The 18465-nt window shown below is 35.5% G+C and overlaps 1 protein-coding gene and 1 long non-coding RNA gene across 3 annotated transcripts in view; both read left to right on the top strand.

The window, feature by feature from the left end:
* Positions 1–5841, top strand: part of LOC117672734 (desmocollin-2-like) — a 32137-nt gene extending 26296 nt beyond the window's left edge. Inside the window, exons 15-17 of one of the 2 annotated variants that reach the window (XM_034429654.3) lie at positions 786–1052; positions 1617–1662; positions 1747–5841. In XM_034429654.3, coding sequence (XP_034285545.1) covers positions 786–1052; positions 1617–1652 — 303 coding nt within the window. In that variant the 3' untranslated portion in view covers positions 1653–1662; positions 1747–5841. The remainder of the gene's footprint in view (positions 1–785; positions 1053–1616; positions 1663–1746) is intronic. The other variant, XM_034429653.3, reaches the window with a different exon arrangement.
* A 3992-nt stretch (positions 5842–9833) lies between these two features.
* LOC148114900 (uncharacterized) lies at positions 9834–15970 on the top strand. Its single transcript, XR_015733355.1, has 2 exons — positions 9834–12680; positions 15563–15970. It is a non-coding gene; the product is annotated as an uncharacterized LOC148114900 (long non-coding RNA).
* Positions 15971–18465: the final 2495 nt, after the last annotated feature.

The raw sequence follows: 18465 nt of genomic DNA, 5'->3' as shown, positions 1-18465 counted from the left end.
GGCGGTATATAAATTCAATAAAATAAATAAAATAAATAAATCTATGCAGCCTGGTAGAAATTTATTTATTTATTTTATTAATTTATTTATTAATTTAATTTGTATACCGCCCTTCTCCCAGAAGGGACTCAGGGCGGTGAACAGCCAAAATTAAAAAACATACAAATGCAAAAGTTAAGATAATTAAAAGAATTAAATCATTGGCTACCCAAATTTAAAACCCCAATTCCATAAAATTTAAAATCCCAATTAAAGACCATTTAGGCTAGGCTGGCTTGATGAAATAAAAACGTCTTCAGGGCTTTACGGAAGGTCCGGAGGTCCGGGATCAATCGTATTCCAGGAGGCAGCTCATTCCACAGGGCGGGTGCCCCCACAGAGAAGGCTCGCCCCCTGGGGGCCGCCAGCCGACATTGCCTGACCGACGGCACCCCGAGGAGGCCCTCTCTGTGAGAGCGTATTGGCCGGTGGGAGGTTATCATTTGTAATTAAATGAGATGTAATCATTTAATCCTAATATCACAGAACTTTCCAGATTCTGTCATACACAAGGGTGATGAAGATAAACAAATTACAGTTACTTGCAATTAAGCAGGTTCAGGGATGCTTAATAAATTGGTCACATAGTAAATCTACACATCGTAAATGGAATATCTTGGAAAAGTTTGTATTTTTTGTTTCTACGGTTCTTCTAATATCTAAAGCAGCTGTAAAATAACATCTAAATCTTCACTGCTTTCTCTTCAAACATTCTAAAAAAACCTTTGCCATTTCCCCCCTTTCAGGATCCGAACATACTTCCTGTGAAAACAGGAAATATAGTTACATCTGATCATGGGGTTGCTTCTGGAGTAAAAACTGGGGGACAGGAAAGTTTCGAAATGGTCAAAGGAAACCAGAACATAGAATCGGTTAGGGAACAACACACCTTGGGATCTGCCAAAGGAGCGCATTATACTGTAGATGGAAGAGGATATGGGCAGTCCATGATGGATACCTACAGATACAACTATTCAGAATGGCAGAATTTCACACACCCTCGTCTGAATGAGGTAAGGTTGCTAACCAATTTCTTTAGCATGTATTTTTAGTCTTGCACTTAACTATCTAAATCTGTGAAACAGTCTGATAAATTATTTGGAATCTCACTGAATTCTCTGAATAAAGAATTATCTACTGTGTATAGAACCTTCTTTTTATTTGCCTTCTTGTCTCTGGATTTAGGTGAAATATTTTTTGCTTTGCTAATAAATTATCATATTGTTTAGAAAGATTGTATATTTGGACTTGGGATTTGTAATGTCTGTTTGCTTTGTTTTGTCCCCACCTGTCATACTGTTCGTTCTTCTTTATTTGACCCAAACAAGTGATTTTTAAAAATTTGAGACTCCTTGTTGTAGAAGGGCTAGGTACACATGTCAATAATAAACCTAAGCCAGTATGATCCACCAGTGTATCATTACTAATTTATATGCAAATGTTATTTAATTTTATTTGCAATTGGTTTAGAAATGCTAAATTGTATATTTGTGATCAGTGGGAATCTGATTTTTTTTTTGTTAAAGTCTTCATAGATTGAATGATATAGACCAATCATGTGCATTTTTTGTATATAGGAACCCATTAGAGGACACACTCTGATTAAAAATTAAACATTAAAAGGTAAATCAATGAAATTTATTTTATGGCATATGTTGTGGTTAGTTTAAGGAAACAAATGACCTTTTTTTTCTTTTTCCTATGCAGAAAGTATATCTCTGTGGGCAAGATGAAGAGCATAAGCATTCCGATGACTATATTCTTTCATATAACTATGAAGGAAGAGGATCGCCAGCGGGCTCTGTAGGCTGCTGTACTGATCAGCAAGAAGAAGAGGCACTTGACTTTTTAGATCAGTTGGAACCAAAGTTTAGGACATTAGCAGAAACCTGCGTGAAGAGATAGATGACAGGGTGGAAAATCATCACTGCTATGCAGAATAGCTGTTTCAAATCTTGAATACACCAGATTTATGTTTCTTGTTTTTCCTGTAATGGGTGGTGAATCAAAAGTACATCCTAACATTAGGTTTTTCAGGACTAAGGTTTCTATATCTAAACTTCAGGTGCTGCATTCTATTTTGTTTTAGATTCTCTTTAGCTGTAATGTCAATCTGTAATTAACTTGCTTCCCAAATGCAACAGATTCTCGTTTTATTATTTTTCTGGGTTTCATGGGGATTATTTGGGGCTGCTACTCCCATAATTTTCAGGTTTCAACCATGATGACTAGGAATTTTGGGAACGGCAGCTCTGCCACACCTAGAATATCCCCACTGGGGAAATTGACCATAGGAAAGCGAAGTTCACTATTTCCTATTTTAGGGATTATGCCTTAAAATATCTATTTTTGCCTGGGTGTCAGCAGCTTTCTTTAATTTACCAAAATTTTTAGCTTTATAGAGAGAAATGACAAAGGATTTCAGTTATTACTTATTTGCATCTTATGAAAACAAAGATTCTGTTTTCAAAACAAGATGCCATTTTTTTCTGTAAGACCTTCCTTTGCAGTCAAATAATCTCTAGCTTTCCTCTATTTTTCTCCTTAGCAAACACCCAGTATTTTATGATCACTAAGCATAATTGGGCTTTATCATCTTTGTTTAGGATTGGGAGTGGAGACTGGCAAGGGTACTTTGGCAAAGTTTGGTTTCCCCCTAAGTCTGCTAATGCTTTCCTCTTTTATGTGGATGTTGTTCTTTTGACTAATAAAGATATTTTAACAAAAAAATTGCTTATATAGAATAAAATGTCTGTGTTAAATAACTCTTTTTAATTAGACAATACACAGAATGAAAAGCAGAAATGATTTAGTGTATAATCTTAACAGTACAGCTAGCATAAATGGATGTATTTAATGTCTTTGCAGAAACAAGCATAGAAGTGAAAATGCAAAATGCAAAGGCAACAATTTTCTCCAAGAGTTTAAATTAAAGTGTTATTTGCCTTGGTCATCTGAGGACTACTGCTATTCCTTTAGTGTAATTTTTAATCATATCATAAGCAGAGGTAAAACTTGGCGGGGCGGGGGGGAAGAACTACTAATATCAGCACTGCATTTTGTTGTCTTTCATCAAAAGCAAACTAGAGAGCCAAACTGGTTAAGGGACAATGTGTGCTGACTCTCCATTCATGTAATGAATCATGCTTTGCAATTTTTATGCATGAACTAACATGATCCTTATTATCCTGGTGTAATATAGATTCATGATATTTGTATACCTATACTTAGAGAATTGGAGAAATACATAGGATGCTAGAAATCTATAATCATAAAAAATGGCAAGAAGTATAGTATTTGAAGGTACTTTTTTTTTAATAGACTGAAGCTTTATCTTCACAGGTGTAGCCTCAATATGGAACTGGTTCTAGTCTTCCTTAAAGTAAATAATTGGAAAAAATTATAACCCATTTATCTAATTAATTTTGATTAAGGTGCTCTAAATACAATTGAGTCCAGATACATTTTACAGATATTTTAATAAGAGAGAAAGTTCTGATAGGCTATATGTACTAGCGAATATAAATAGTTTCAAAGAAAAGTATTGTTGCTATTGCTGTTGTTACTAATAGTACTTCGGGTTGTATTCCTGATATGAACATTTAAGTGCATCAATAGGAAATGACCAGGTCTGATATAATTGGATATAAAAGCGCAAAATCCTGTTACTTTTGATGTACCTAATATCTTAAATATTAAAAGAAATAACTCAGAAAAATAGGAAATAAATTATAGATCAAGATTTTATTAAACAACTTGACTCCAATTTCTGAAATTTAATAGTGTTTTCTCACAGTCCATCCCATGTGTGGCCACTTAATCTTACTAAGCCACGCTCAAAGCAGTGGAACAGGTTAATAGTCGCTGCATTTTGCATTATTTTTAGTTTGATAGACTTTACTAATTTTAGCTTACTCGTATGTTTGTAAACTAAGGGCAAAAACAAATGTGAACTTTAAAAGAGTAAGTACAAGCAAGAAAATGGACTTTATCAAGGCTTCATTCTTAACAATTTTTCCAAAAAATCATAGAGAATGGGTTACTTTGTAAGTTTTGAGAAAACTTTTTTTAAAACTAACTAAAGTTATCTTAGTTATTTGATAAACATATGCATCATTTAAGCAAAAATGCTGGGTGGGAATTCTGTGAATTCTAGTCCAGTATAACTGGAGGTTCTGATATTTGGTGGCTCTGTAGTACTACATGTAAATTTTAACGGTTATATGACTATAACCATAGAGGGTAGTTGTGGTTTTCCATCTTCTGCTCCTTTCCCTTCCTCCCAGTTATATGACATTTATAATTTAAATGTATCCTCTTCATAACTATTATAAAAAATAAAACCCTCCAGAATAATTTATACTCTAAAGAATGCTACATTGTCTTAAAATAGCAATTAGATTTGAATGTATTTCTCTTTATCAAACTTTTGCCAGTGCCTGTGTTACCAGTAGTTTATTAAAACAAGTTCAATTTTTGTCAGTTTAAAAATTATGGTCATTATAAAAGCCTATGGCTGTAATTAAGAGAAGAAGAAAAAAGAAAATAATGTGCTAAGGATAAAATAGAAATTCAGGATCAGACTTGGTATAAATAAAATTGATAAGAACGCATGCAGTATTGTTAAAATCATGTGCTTTCTTGGTCATAAAATTGGCCTTTGGCTTAAGCCAAGTTGTTGATTTCTGAGCCCTGTAGTTGTAATATAGGGATAATACTTAGTATTGCCCTGTATTTGAGGTGCTTCGAACATTCAGGCAAAGTTTTGTACATATATTATTACAGTTTTTGGTTTTTAAGTAGATTAGACATGGGTTTTCTCTGCTTTCCTCTTTTTATAACTACTTAGTACAGGCAGTCCTTATAACACTTAATTTAGTGACCAAAGTTACAAGGGCACTGAAAAATGTGATGTGACCTTTTTCATACTTACAACCTTTGCAGCATCCCCGGGATCCAAATTCAGATGCTTGACAACTGACTCAGATTTATGACGGTTGTAGTGTCCAGTGGTTGCCTTTTGCGACCTGAGAAGCAAAGTCAATGGGGAAGCCAGATTCACTTAACAACCAGGTTACTAATTTAGCAAGTGCAGTGATTCACTTAACAACTGTGGCAGCAAAGGTTGTAAAATGGGACAAAGCTCACTTAACAAATGTCTCACTTAACAACAGAAATGGGCTCAATCGTGATCATAAGTCGGACTTCCTGTACTAGCAAATCTTTTAATTATATTATTAAGAATTCTTCATTGCTATGGAATGAAAATATATTAGGGTGTCTGTATTTTTTTAAAACTAGGGATGTTTTTATCAGGTCAATAGCAGATAAACCTCTTTCTAGGTTTCTTTCTCTCTTTCAGTTTTGGTTCTGTTGGTTGTTATCCAGATTTTTTTCCTATACAGCAATGCTGAGACCTATAGTTCAGGCTAGAATGGGACATACGCTTGTCCCTTCCATGCATTTTTGTCAGATTAATAAGAAAAATCTCCCTTAAAAAGAATGTTAAAAGTTGTAGTCTTTAATCTCTCATTTGGAAAGAGGTAAAGACTGAAATAATGCATGTTTAAATCTAAATATGTAAAGTTGAAATTTTATGTATTAAATTACAAAAATATAGTTAAAAGTATCACAATTTACCAGCAAAGTATGTTCCAATTTAAAATGATTTGCTGTTTTTTGCAACTGTTTCTAAGTAGTTTCTAGTTGTTTAAACATGGTGTATAACTTCCTATCTTCAAAGCATTTTTACATGAACAATACAATGTCTTTTGTGTAAAAATAAAGATAACTTCTGTAAAACCTGCTTATTTCTTTAATGTTCTAACTAATGTTCACTGGGAAGAATAGATATAGTTTGAGGTTGTAGCTTGAGTTTATTTATTGCTCAGGCTTTACCATTTTTCTGTCTACAATGCAGAAAAATAATTAAGAGTCAAAATCCTTTACAAGTGTTGCAAAGTTGCACAGTTATATAATAACTATGATGCGCTTTGAATACCATTGTCAATCAAATGACATTTAACAGAGAAGAAAATGCAGAAACAGTTTTTATATGTGAGTTGATGAGTGAAAAATCCAAGCATTGAGCGCACAATGTAAATCTTTTCTAGAACTTTCTGATTGTATGGATTTTGACAGCTTCAGTGATGGTAGATTAAGAATAGAGCCAGAATGGTTCTTAACTGTTACAGGGTTTGATTCCTACACATACATTTTTAAATTACAATCTTCACCAATTACTACATAGCAATTTCTGTCAATTGTATTTAATCCTTGATTTATCAAGGATTATATCTCATTATTGTGTATCAGCTATATTGTATTTGCATTTGGCCAATTTTATATAAAATGATACAGTAAAATTCATCCAGCTGTAAAAAAATTGTAATACAAATCAAATTAAAAGCACAATGTACATTTTTACTAAGGTATTTTTCTAAGTTATTTTATTCCTGCCTATTTCACTGGAGTTGGATATGCTATGCTTTAAAATATCACATTCTCCCAGATCACTGAAAATCATTGTTGCTTTCACTTTTTTCTTTCAACAAATGTTGAATTAAGCACAATATAAACATATACAGGTCGGTTTAGCTAATTATTGTGATCTGATCAGTTCATAGGCAGTTGAACAGTTTTATCATTTTATACAGTTTCAGATAATATATCTAGATAAAACCATTCCTTCTGTCATTTTAATTATCCTGAAGGAAATACAAGAAAGAAAAAAAAGAATTCTGGGTGAATATCTGAGCCGATATTTTGTTTTTTATTCATTCATACATTTTACTAAGATTTAAGGAGTCAGTCATCACAACTTGAGGAATAATTTTCCTGTTATGGTGCACCAAGATTATAAATGTGGATTATTTTAAAAACTGAATTACTTTGGAATTTGCTTTTGAAAGATAAATCTTTTGTCTAGTGAAGGGACTAATTCTTTGTTTTACAAAACTGGTAAAATAGCTCTTCTGAAGTGTAGTCTTATGTTAAAATGCTTCCTATAGGATCCATGGAGGAGACTTAGAGTCCTTATAGGGTAATTTCAAGAGATTGTATATGTATATTTTCCCATACATTTATTGGGAAAACACCAGACAAGCACCAGGCATCTGGGTCAATTTGAATGCAGTAAAATGGTTCTGCTCACCGAGAACATATTGCTGGCAATTTAGTTACCTGAAATTTGTTCATTTCTTTGGCCAAAATGCAATCTTCATCCTTGATTCTAAGAAAAGAAGTGAGGTCAAAAGATTTAATTGTTAAATTTTGTTAAAAGTTGATTGCAATAAATAATTTCAGGTTTTCCTTTGCTTTTCGGGTTTTCCTTTTTCCTTTGCTTTGTTGTTTCATGTTTGTTTTCTCTTTCAGTCAGCAATATATATCTGATTGCTAGTTATAAGTAATTAAAAATAGGTTTTAAGATACTTTTCCAACCCTGACTAAAACAGGGTTGGAAAGCGTAATAAAGAAGTGATCTAAATTAATCTGGAAAAAATGTACGCTAAATAGAAATTTCCAAAGCAATGTTTGTGTTTAAATACATTGGCTGAACGTTGACCAATAGAGCCAGTTTGGTAGTATGGTTAAAGCATAAAGAAATTTTGGAGACTGGATTCTAGTCCTGCCTTAGGCACAAAGAAAGCTTGGTGACATTGGGCCAGTCACTTTCTCTCAGTCCTAGGGAGGAGGCAATGACAAACAACTTCTAGAAAAACCTTGCAAAAAAGCTGCAAGAACTTTCTTGGCAGTTTCTGAGAATTAGACACGATTGAATGGGAGAAAAAAAAAACACGTACATGCTACAGTTAACTAAATAATTATGTGCTCTGTACTTGGGACTTACCCTAATTAATTATTTTCCCCTTGAATGTACTCTAGTATCATTCATGATTTCTGGAGGAAAAAAAAATCTACCTAGCAAATGGAAATACATATATGGATACACATCCATATATCTCCCATAGTTCATTGGTAACTCTCTTAATTTCTCCTGCACTATTTCACAAAGAAAATCTAAGCAAATCAAAGGTACAGAGATTAAAGCTTGACTAATTACTACCACCATCTTGGTTTTCTTTAAGTTCTTCCTAAGTTTTGGAAGCCTATGGACTTTGACTGGGAGTCAAAGACCTGTGGACTTTGACTCCCAGAATGCCTGAGCCAGCCATGCTGGCTCAGGCATTCTGGGAGTGGAAGTCCACAAGTCATAAAAGAGCCATAGGTCCTAAGCCCTCTTTAAAGAGATAAAAATGATAATGCGTTTATAATAAATTGTTAATTTGACTTGGATAGCATAGTAAAGGACAGGATGATGTTCTTTGCCTTTCTCTTCCTTAAACCTCATTTTGTACTGAAAGAAATAGCTGGTGAATGTCTTGATCAGTAAAAAGAAAATTCAATTTATTTTTCTTCAGAGCTACCTAATAAAGGAAGAAGGCTAAGAACAAAGTATTGCTGTAAAGACTCCTGGAGCTATTGTCTTGCCATTAGCAGACATTGTAATATTTAATCATTGCATTGTTTTGCTGCCAGGCTTGGCAAATTGAGAAGTTAGCCTTTGTAGATTGGCAGGCAAGGTAGTGGTTTTTAATTAGATATGGAAGGCATAATTCTACTCTCTTGGAGAAATTATCCAGAATCTAATCAACAGCACTATATAGGTTCTTCTCCTTGATTCAATTATGCATACAGGAGCATAATAAAACACCCAATGAAATCCATTTTCTTCTTGTCAAATCTTCATGCTGTTCTTACCCAGACAACCTTTTTCCAAAATAAAACACAGCAGGTGCTTTAAGCCAGGATATCTAGCAAATCTCAGGTGAAATATAAAGCATTTAAATTCTTTGAGAGAACATGTTGAACAATAAGTTATATTTGTATAACTCCAATGAGATTTTGAACGGCCATATTCCATCCAAGTCCAAGTACTAAGTTGCTTTCAAACACAGCCTCAAGTAGATGTTTCTATTAGTAGAACCATGAAAAACTGAAAAGCTTTATTCAACACACATAGAATACATGGCTAACTCTTCAGCATAAATGGATTGAAAAGGCAAAGAAACTATTTAATTGGAATGTGAGCACTACTAATCCAGAGTTTAAAGTGGTTAAGGACACTGTCCCCCTCTCACTTTTTTCCCCTTCCTCTTTTCTTTCATACAAATATATTGAGAGTGAAAGGACAGATGAGCCTTATGAGAATCATGATAATATGTTTGGCACGTCAGTTTTGAAATTAAGCTAAAGGCTGCATGAAATAAAAGTAAAGGTCTATGTACATAACCTTTGCCCGCTATATTTGACGTTATAAGTATAATATTTGCACTATATATGAATTATGCAATAACTTTTTCGAGGAACTCCAAAATATATATCCACCATTATTCCCAAGCATTTAACTTTTCATTATAGCTTTCATGCTGAACAAACAGAAAAGTCGCACAGTACTGTTTGTAACTGCAATTATATAGAAATGTCATTTCATGCATCAACACACATTCCTTTAGTTATTAATTTAGCTCTACCAATAGGTGGGGTGAGTCATTTTTCCCAAGGGACAATGGATGATTGGGGTGGAGAGGCAGTATGAGTCACTGGAAGTTGTTGTATGCTGACTCTAGTCTGCCCAGCGATACTATGATACTTGCTGCACATGAGCCAATCAGCGTGAATTCAGCTTGGCCATCAGTCTGGCTTTGTGCATGAGATGGATATAAAATGGGAAAATACCAGTTTCTTTTTGCCTTAGTGGCAAAGAAATGACATTTTTAAGAAAAGGCAAGTGTATAAATTCAACATATGTTCTTGCAAGATTTATATGAAATTGCAAATCCTGCTCTTCAATTTGGGCAGCTAGAATTGTGCAAATGTTATTGTCTATCTTTTGCATCTTCAATTAAAGTTAAACCAGAAAATCAGTTCAAAGACTGCAAACATCTCACATCCTCCTTTGATGTTGATGAAAATTCTCAGCCATTCAGGTAGAGTTGTCTGGAAGTTGAGGCATGGCAACTGGATTTCTTTTCTTGTTGCTTTGAAATGTTTTGTTGCTTATACATGTAGCTTCTTCAGTCTGAGCAAGTTGGTTAGTTGGTTAGGGTGTTATGTCTTCCAGGGAGTTTCATGTTTCACTTAATCTGGATATGCTTATTAAGTGACTAGACAGAGAGTCATTGGAATGTAGATGTTCCAAGTCCTAAATCCTTTATCCTAGGTAGGTCACTAAGTGCAACCTCTCTGCTGAACCTCTGAAGTGGTCCTAATCAATCTTGGGGATTGATGAAAAAGCAGCATAAAAAATATGCAGGTTGTGTCACCCCTATTGAGGGAAGAATTTTCCACTTTAGCATAAATGGATTCCTTCACTCCTCCCTCAAACCATCTATCTTCCCTGTCCAAAATGTGAATATTATTGTCCTCAAGAGTGTCCTTTTTCTTTTACATGAAGGTATGCTACTAATTCTGGTCCTGAGGTATGGATTCACCTGTGTTGGGCCATTCCCTTGTGTAAAGGCTGCTTGGTTTCTCCAATGTAGAGCTCTGAACACACTTCACTGCACTGGATTGAATACACTACATTACTCTTCTTACGTTTTGGTGTTTGATTTTTAGGGTTATTTTCTAATTATTTCCCAAATACAAACCCTGTAGGTCAGGGAATTCTGACCGGTGGGGCCAAGAAAGAAATCTGCTGTGGCCTTTGGAACATCTTTGCCCTTGAGGTGAGATTGGCTACCATCCTCCTGACTTCCACAAGAGCCCGAAGACTGTCCATAGCAATAGCAATGGATCAATAGCAATAGTTGATGGACCCCTGTACATTCTGCTCTTTCTCTCCCGATCTCTTAGTTAATATTGTGATTATATGTGGGTTAGGTCTTTTAGTTTTGTTTTTCTAATGTTCAGGGATGGTGCAGTGTGTTTGTGCTAATATGAATAGTATACTTACAGAGCTTCTCTTATGGAAGGTTGGGTTGTACTCTGGTTGTGGAGCACTTGGATGGTGTGGGTAGTTTTACAATAGACCTGTGCTTTTAATTTGTCATCACTGTTTCTGCTGATGAGGGTAGTCAGGAAGGTTGCATGAGTTGTCTTCTTCTCTTGTGTGTTTTATTCTTTTGAAAATGTTGATTTTGTGGGTTTTCTCTAGTTGGTCTTTTTTATTGTGGTATCTACATACTGGATCCAAATTTTGGGCTGTATGCGTGGGAGGGCTATAAATTCTAGAAAGTGCATTATTGTCTCTAAGAAAGATAAACATTCTAGTTTTTCTTTTGCCAAAGTTGGTCTCTGGCAGAGAAACTGGTCCTACCTAGTTTAGGTAGCCAAAACTAAAGAAAAGAACATCCTCCTTCTCTGGAAGGTTTGACATTATTGCAGAGCTACACATACTTCCCACAAAGCATGTTTGAAAATGCAGATACTGTACATGATTTTTCATGTTTAGTGTGATTCAACCCTGCTATTAGAAAAAGATTCATGAAGTTGTTCAAACATGTTTTATCAGTCCAGGTGACTGCACTACTTAACATTCTGAAGAACAAAGATTGCAAAATAATATTTTGACATGACTCATTTGCTGACAGGTTAAAACAAACTCCAAAGAACACACAATCCTAGTCGCTGCCATGTGAGGGATGCTTTCTCAAACGTTCTTAAAAATAAAACCTCCAAAATTGTTACTATTTTTAAAGGTTCTTATACTAACTTAAAGACAGAAATGCATGGACAACAGGTCAACCAGGTAGGGATTTTTGACTTTTTGCAGACCTCAGCAAGAAAAATAGAAACGAAAGAGAGAGAAATAAAAGTAACTTTACCAAAAGTAAAAGGGAGGAGCCCATTTGATTAATATGCATCTGCTCAATTAGCATGGATATCTTTGCTAAAGCTTGTTTAGCCACGTCATTAATCTTTCTCCTTTTTACCAAGCCAGCATTTTGCACTCAACTAGTGAATTCCTGGCTCCAAATTTGGCTTTGAATGCATAGATTAAAGTAACTTTTTATTTCAGCTTCGTGGAGGAATAAGAATTAAAATAGGTCTGCTTGCAAACATCAGATGATCTAAATCCAGATGTTGTTGCAACCCCTACAAACCCTGTTGCAATAGATTCACATTTTACAGGATTTTCTTCAGGATCTTTGCTGGTTTTTGATAATCAAGACTGATTTATTCTCAATAACTATAAAATAACTCAGTAGGCTAAATAGTAACTGATGTTATTACACTAACATACTCTGTGGAAGAGTTCCTTTGCAGTCAGTCTTCACGGTTGTTTCAAAAGGATTTTTTTTGTTGCTTCCACAGCCAAGTGATTTGATCTACCAAACAAGTTTTTCCCAACCTGGCACCTTTCAGACATGTTGGGACTGCAATTCCTCCAATTCTCATATGTTATCCTGGCTGGGAATTCTACGTGTTATCTCAGTACATCTACAAAGAGATCTATAAAGTTTAAGATTGCAAAACATTTTGCCAGCTTGGCTGATTCCCAGCTATGGGTCTGGTCTCAGTTCAAGGTTCAGTTTTTTCCAGAGTTGAATTCCCTCCCCCCTCCAATGACTCTTCTGCTCCCTTATTTTTTAACAAGCAGAAAAAATGGTTTTAATCTAGGGGATTTCCTGATTTTCGTAAGTATTTTGCTGCTGCTACCATTCTTACCTTCTCGCAAATATTTCCAGAGCATTTCAGTTCTTATTTAAGTGTTATTTAATGTTAAATACACTTAATCTTAGCCAAAAGGCTAAGAAGCGATGGGCTGATAAAGGCAAATGGTGATGCCCAGAAGATTTGAGAGATGGTTAAATTCTAGCTCAACTAAGAAACAAAGAATTTCCAACTGTGTTTAGAAGAAGAAGGAGAGGGAGAGGAAGAGGGAGAAGGAGAAGAGAAGGAGGAGAAGGAGAAGAAAGGATATTGGCACTCTCAGTATTTAGTAAATGAGAGGGACAGCCTGAGTTCATTTCTATTTGGAGCAGCTGTTGAACCTTTGAATACAGAGTCATTGGACCCAGATCAGACTTGTTAATATTCAGTCTTACAGCAAGGACTATTGCAATTGAGGGTTGGGAGAAATAAATTAAGTGTATATTTGGGAAGAATTTATAGTACAGTACTAAACTGTCCTGAGTAGGCAGAGACAACTGGATATAAGTGGTTCCTCAGATAGCTAGGCTCTGAAGGTTTTACAAGTGAGAACCAGAATCTTGAATTGCATCTGGAAGTTATCATTATCTTGAAACATATATAAGATGGATGGCTCACTGGGATGTGGAGTCTAGAGCAACATATTTTATGTGGGAACCCAAATTTTACATATAAAATGGTCTCTTCTTTGAATGAAACAGACCAAAAGGGAGCCAACATTTGTATATCAGGGTACTACAATTATAAGGATGGTGATTTGAATTTTTGTTTTTAGTTAGATGGTTTTATTCATGTTTTGTATTATGATTTGGCCTTAAGTGCTATTTAAATAAGTTAACAATATTATTTATAATAATTTTGTTATAGCTTTTGGACAGTCTTCAGTATAATCTATATATAAAAGCAAAGTGCAAAATGTAGGAAATATTTCTATAATAGGACAACACAGCCATATTAAATTACGACCTTCAGCTTTTTAAAAAATATCCCAGTAAGCAAGCATGCTTAGAAAAAGATGTGCTAATACAAGTTGAGTGTCTGCATACCAGATGTTTGCAGTTGTGTGATTCCATGCTACTGTCCTTGGGCAGTTCCACACTGGAACCTAAGCTGCTTATTTCCTGACTGTTCCCAGCTATTTCTTACACCCAACTGAAGAAATACCATTCTGGATTGCTGTGGGGTGGCTCAGTCTGAACTATAGTCACTACAAGGCCTGACTTGTAATCAGGCTTGCTGGTTCCGGTATGGACTGATTAGCATTGCCCTACTTTTCCTTTTAGGGATGTTCTGTCTTCACTAGCCTACTTTCCTTTGCTTTTCAGATATTTGCACACATGCATTCTCTCAACCTCCTTCCCACATTATCTTCTTTAACACCAACACATTTTTTATTTTTTCTCCATGTGGTACCGTTATTGCTCTGATGGTACAGTAATCAGACCAATAGGGGAACAGGTAGGAGCAGAGGAACATTCCTATGATTTTTTTTTTTTTTTGGTAGATCTGTGGAAATTTTATAGCAAGGAAGAATGGGTAACTTGGCTTCATGGAAAGAAAGCAGGGACATTACTATGCTGTTATAGTTAAATAGTAGAGTGGACGAAAAAAGCTTTGCAGTATTTTGGGCAAAGGAAAAGAAGCCTGAACAGGAACAGAAAGGGTGATATAGGTGTTGAATAGAGCAAGGTTTTTTTAGGGGGAAGATAGTTCACTGATTTAATGAGCCATTGTTGGATGAATTACAAAATAGCAATTGCCAACCAGTAGAGAACATAGCAGCCTGGCAGACCAGGATGAATATGCTGCATAATGTCATGTGCAGTCACTGGAAGGAGGGGGGGGGTGCGTGTAGGCATTGCAACTAATCAGAACTAGAATTGCTATGACTTTCTGTCTATAGAGATTCTCAGTCGTCCAGGTCATGTTTGTCCTAAAGGTGCTTTTTCAAGCTTTCTGAAGAAGCTTCTTGGATAAGAAGTGAAACGTCTTCAAAGAAAAACCAGAAAGTCCAGTTGCCTCTTGAAAAAGCATTTTGGGATAATGACTTTCTGAAGCGCTTAACACAGCTTGGATTTTTGGATAGCATTGAACTGAAGTTGGAAAACAAAGATGCAGGATACTATGGGCTAGATCTGTCTCTGGGGTTGCTAAGAACTGACACATAACTGATGGCACATAATTCATCAGGAATGGGAAAAGGACAGTGTCATCTACTTCTGAACTCAGGCAGCAGCGAGTAACTTATATTTGTAAAAGGCCAGGCAGAAAGAGCACATAGGCCTTCTGTTCAGGTGACCTCATTGATTTCCCACTTGTGGTGTACCTCAAATTACAATTTAAGCAATTTCCCTTTTACGAAAGGAAGCTATGGAGAGTTTGTGGGTAAAACTGAGCTCTTAAGGTCCTGTGGCTGGACTGGTTTCCTGTTAGCTCAAACTTCCATGTAATCCATTCCTGATGGGATGCAAGATATCCATTTAACCTTGGGCTAACCTTGGAGCTTGTCCACATACCTATAGATTCAGCTACAAAAATATAAAAAGTGCTACATCGAATCTTTAAAACTAAGTATCTTTAGGCTACAGAGAAAAATGAATTTCTTGTTTAGGATTCATGTTAAAGGTGAAAGATTAAGATAAATCTCTTGCGGTTGTTTATTATGATACTAAGAAACATTTACTGGTCAAACCCATTATTGGATCTTATTTGCTTATTAAAATCTGACATCCTGGCACCAATACTGGGCAAAATAGAACATATGAGAAAGGTAATGGTTGAGTGGCTGAGAGGCTGTGTTGGGAACCTGAGAACAGCATGCTAATGGAAGTTGCATCAGTGCACTAACTGAAATGTTCCCTTCCAGGCAGGGTTGGATCACGTTTATGGAAGTATCAGCATGGGAGTGTCATCCAGGAACTGCCAATTTTTTTTTTCAGAAGTATTTTGCTATCCCAGGAAAATGAAACTCTATGTGTGTACTTGTGTGAGCCAGAAGAACAGGCACAATACCCTTCGGGCTCTTTTTGTTTTTGCTTCAGAAACTACTTCATATCCAGCTGTCTGTAAGAAATATTTGGAAGCCTTTCTTTGCAGAACATCACATTTAATGAACTTCCCATTCTTCACTTACAGATCTCCAAATACATAAATACAGATCTTCTTTTGGGAGGAAAATTCACTGCATGTAGAATGATTTGGCAGCAGTTTTAAGGGATCTATAAAATAGTGGCATCCAAGTTCAATAAATAAATAGACAAATAAATGCCACCTTTGCCCATCTATGTGTTTTGAATCCTATAATGAAGAATATCTTAAAACAGAGCCATGGAACTTGGAGCACTCCAAGAGTTGTTCTGTTGAAGTATCTCTTCGCAATCAAAGACAGCACAATCAGTGATGAAGAAAGACAAAAGGTATTGTTCCATGGTAACTGGAGAGATAAAGATTTTTCTCTTCTTTCCTATAATAATCTGATGAGTAATTTTATCAGGGTAGTTATGCTTATATAGCAAAAATTGGCCACAAGATGTCAGTATGTGATGGATAATGAAAGGGTCCCATGGCCCTTGTGTATATTAAAATAGAATTATGCACAACTCAATTCAAAATACAGCATTAATTAAAGGGAATACTTAGAAAAGAAGAGTATCTTATTTATATCTCTATCATCTATCTTTCATCTGTCTGTCTGTCTGTCTGTCTGTCTGTCTGTCTACCTACCTACCTACCTATCGCTAAAAATCAACTGTGAATTAATAATTTTATGGAAACAATTATAAGACTACTGAAATCTTGCTATAAATTGAGTTCAAATCTTAATATTTGAAATTGAATGAGCTGATCATCTTTTATAACCTCGACTGTCATTGGTTTTTTATCTTAATGTGCACTGGATATTTTTAAAAAGCCAACAAAAAATTCTTCAGAATAAATTTTGTTGACCATCAGTTTGTGATGGTTTTCAGGCATTCTGCCTCTGATATTCTTGCTTCTTAAATTGTCTGCCTTCTTAACTTCACTGCTCTTTTCTACTTACCTTCCTATTTTTAAGTTTGCAAAAAAGAAGAAATGGAAAAAAGTGTGTGTGTGGGGGGAAATCACTCAATCATCCCCTCAATGAGATACTAATTCCAACAAAATATTTTTTAGTTCTAGCACCTGGATTACAACTCTTTCATTGCAGCACATTCTCTGGGTAATTGTAATACCATTGAAATATTCATAGACGTTCGTTACAGCTTAGCCCATAAATAACCTCATTCCTTAAGTGCTATATAATAAAGATTCCTCTTTTGATAGTAATTTTAGTGTCATAGTAGCCTGTTCAACAGCCAGGAAGACAAGAAGAACAAAAGCAGTTGAGGGACGGTGGGCATTTCCATGCCATCATCATTTTTACTCCCCAAACTCTCATAAACTGTCTGCAGGTGATCTAACATGGTCTTTATTTCTGCTGACTAAAAATACTGAGAACAAGTAGCCCAAATCTCTGTCCTCTTTCAAGTTCTACAATTCTTGCAACACAAAATGAATGAATGAATGAATGAAAAAGAAAGAAAAAAGAAAGAAAGCAAAGAAAAGAATAGAAAAGAAAAGAAAAGAAAATCAAACCAAATCAAATCAAATCAAATCAAATCAAATCAAATCAAATCAAATCAAATCAGTCTGGCCCTTTGGTTGCTTTGCTCTAGGGGTGAAGATTAAATGGAAACAGAGAAAACACAAGAGAAAGTTTGCAAAGCTGCTAAACAAGGGTTTCTATACCAGGATCTGAAACTCAGTAGCCAGATTGAGGAGAGTGAACCAAAAATTGACAAAGGTCTGTAATGGGAAAATGGATCCACAGCATAATTTTCACCGTCTGTTCTCATTGGAGTGGTCCAGGAGAAGGGATCCATAAAAATAAATAAGCTAGAATCAGTTCAGGTTTTTTTGATACTGCTTGATGTCATGGAATCTAGAGTTGCTTTCAGACTGATATGCGTCGAGATGTGGCTGTCCTACAAATTATTTAAAAAATTTTTTAATTATTTATTTCAAATTTATTAAAAGTAAAAGGATAAGGTTATGAAGGAAGCCTCTCTAGATTGTCTACATGATTAACTGAATCTCTTTGTTATTAGAGCTCCTGTACTGGTAGTTTCAAAGTCCTCCATGTCTAAGGATTTGCATGAAGGTGTGTAAACATTAACAGACTTTGATGAAACTTGAAAGGAATGTATATGCATTTACACACACACACACACACACAATCACACAATCACACAATCACACTCCATACTATTTGATAAAGGAGAACCATCCCAAATCATGTATGTCCTTTAGGGACCATAAGCACCTATCCCTTAAAGGTAAAGGTAAAGGTTCCCCTCGCACATATGTGCTAGTCATTCCCAACTCTAGGGGGCAGTGCTCATCTCCGTTTCAAAGCTGAAAAGCCAGCGCTGTCCAAAAATGTCTTCATGGTCATGTGGCCAGCATGTCTAAATGCCGAAGGTGCACAGAACGCTGTTACCTTCCCATCAAAGGTGGTCCCTATTTTTCTACTTGCATTTTTTATGTGCTTTTGAACTGCTAGGTTGGCAGAAGCTGGGACAAGTAATGAGAGCTCACCCCGTTACGCGGGCTGAGTTACCTATTCCTTAGGGAGCCTAAAAGAATACTCATCATTAATTAAAGAAAACAAGAAACCAAAAGTTGCCTCCATTAAAGCAAAACAGTTGATTAAAAAACAACAACATTTAACATAAGCATATTGAAAGCCAA

This window comes from Pantherophis guttatus, chromosome 3 (assembly GCF_059756535.1).
Source record: "Pantherophis guttatus breed Tessera chromosome 3, ASM5975653v1, whole genome shotgun sequence".
In the NCBI taxonomy this organism is placed as follows: domain Eukaryota; kingdom Metazoa; phylum Chordata; class Lepidosauria; order Squamata; family Colubridae; genus Pantherophis; species Pantherophis guttatus.
This window is presented reverse-complemented; position numbering and strand designations above follow the sequence as displayed.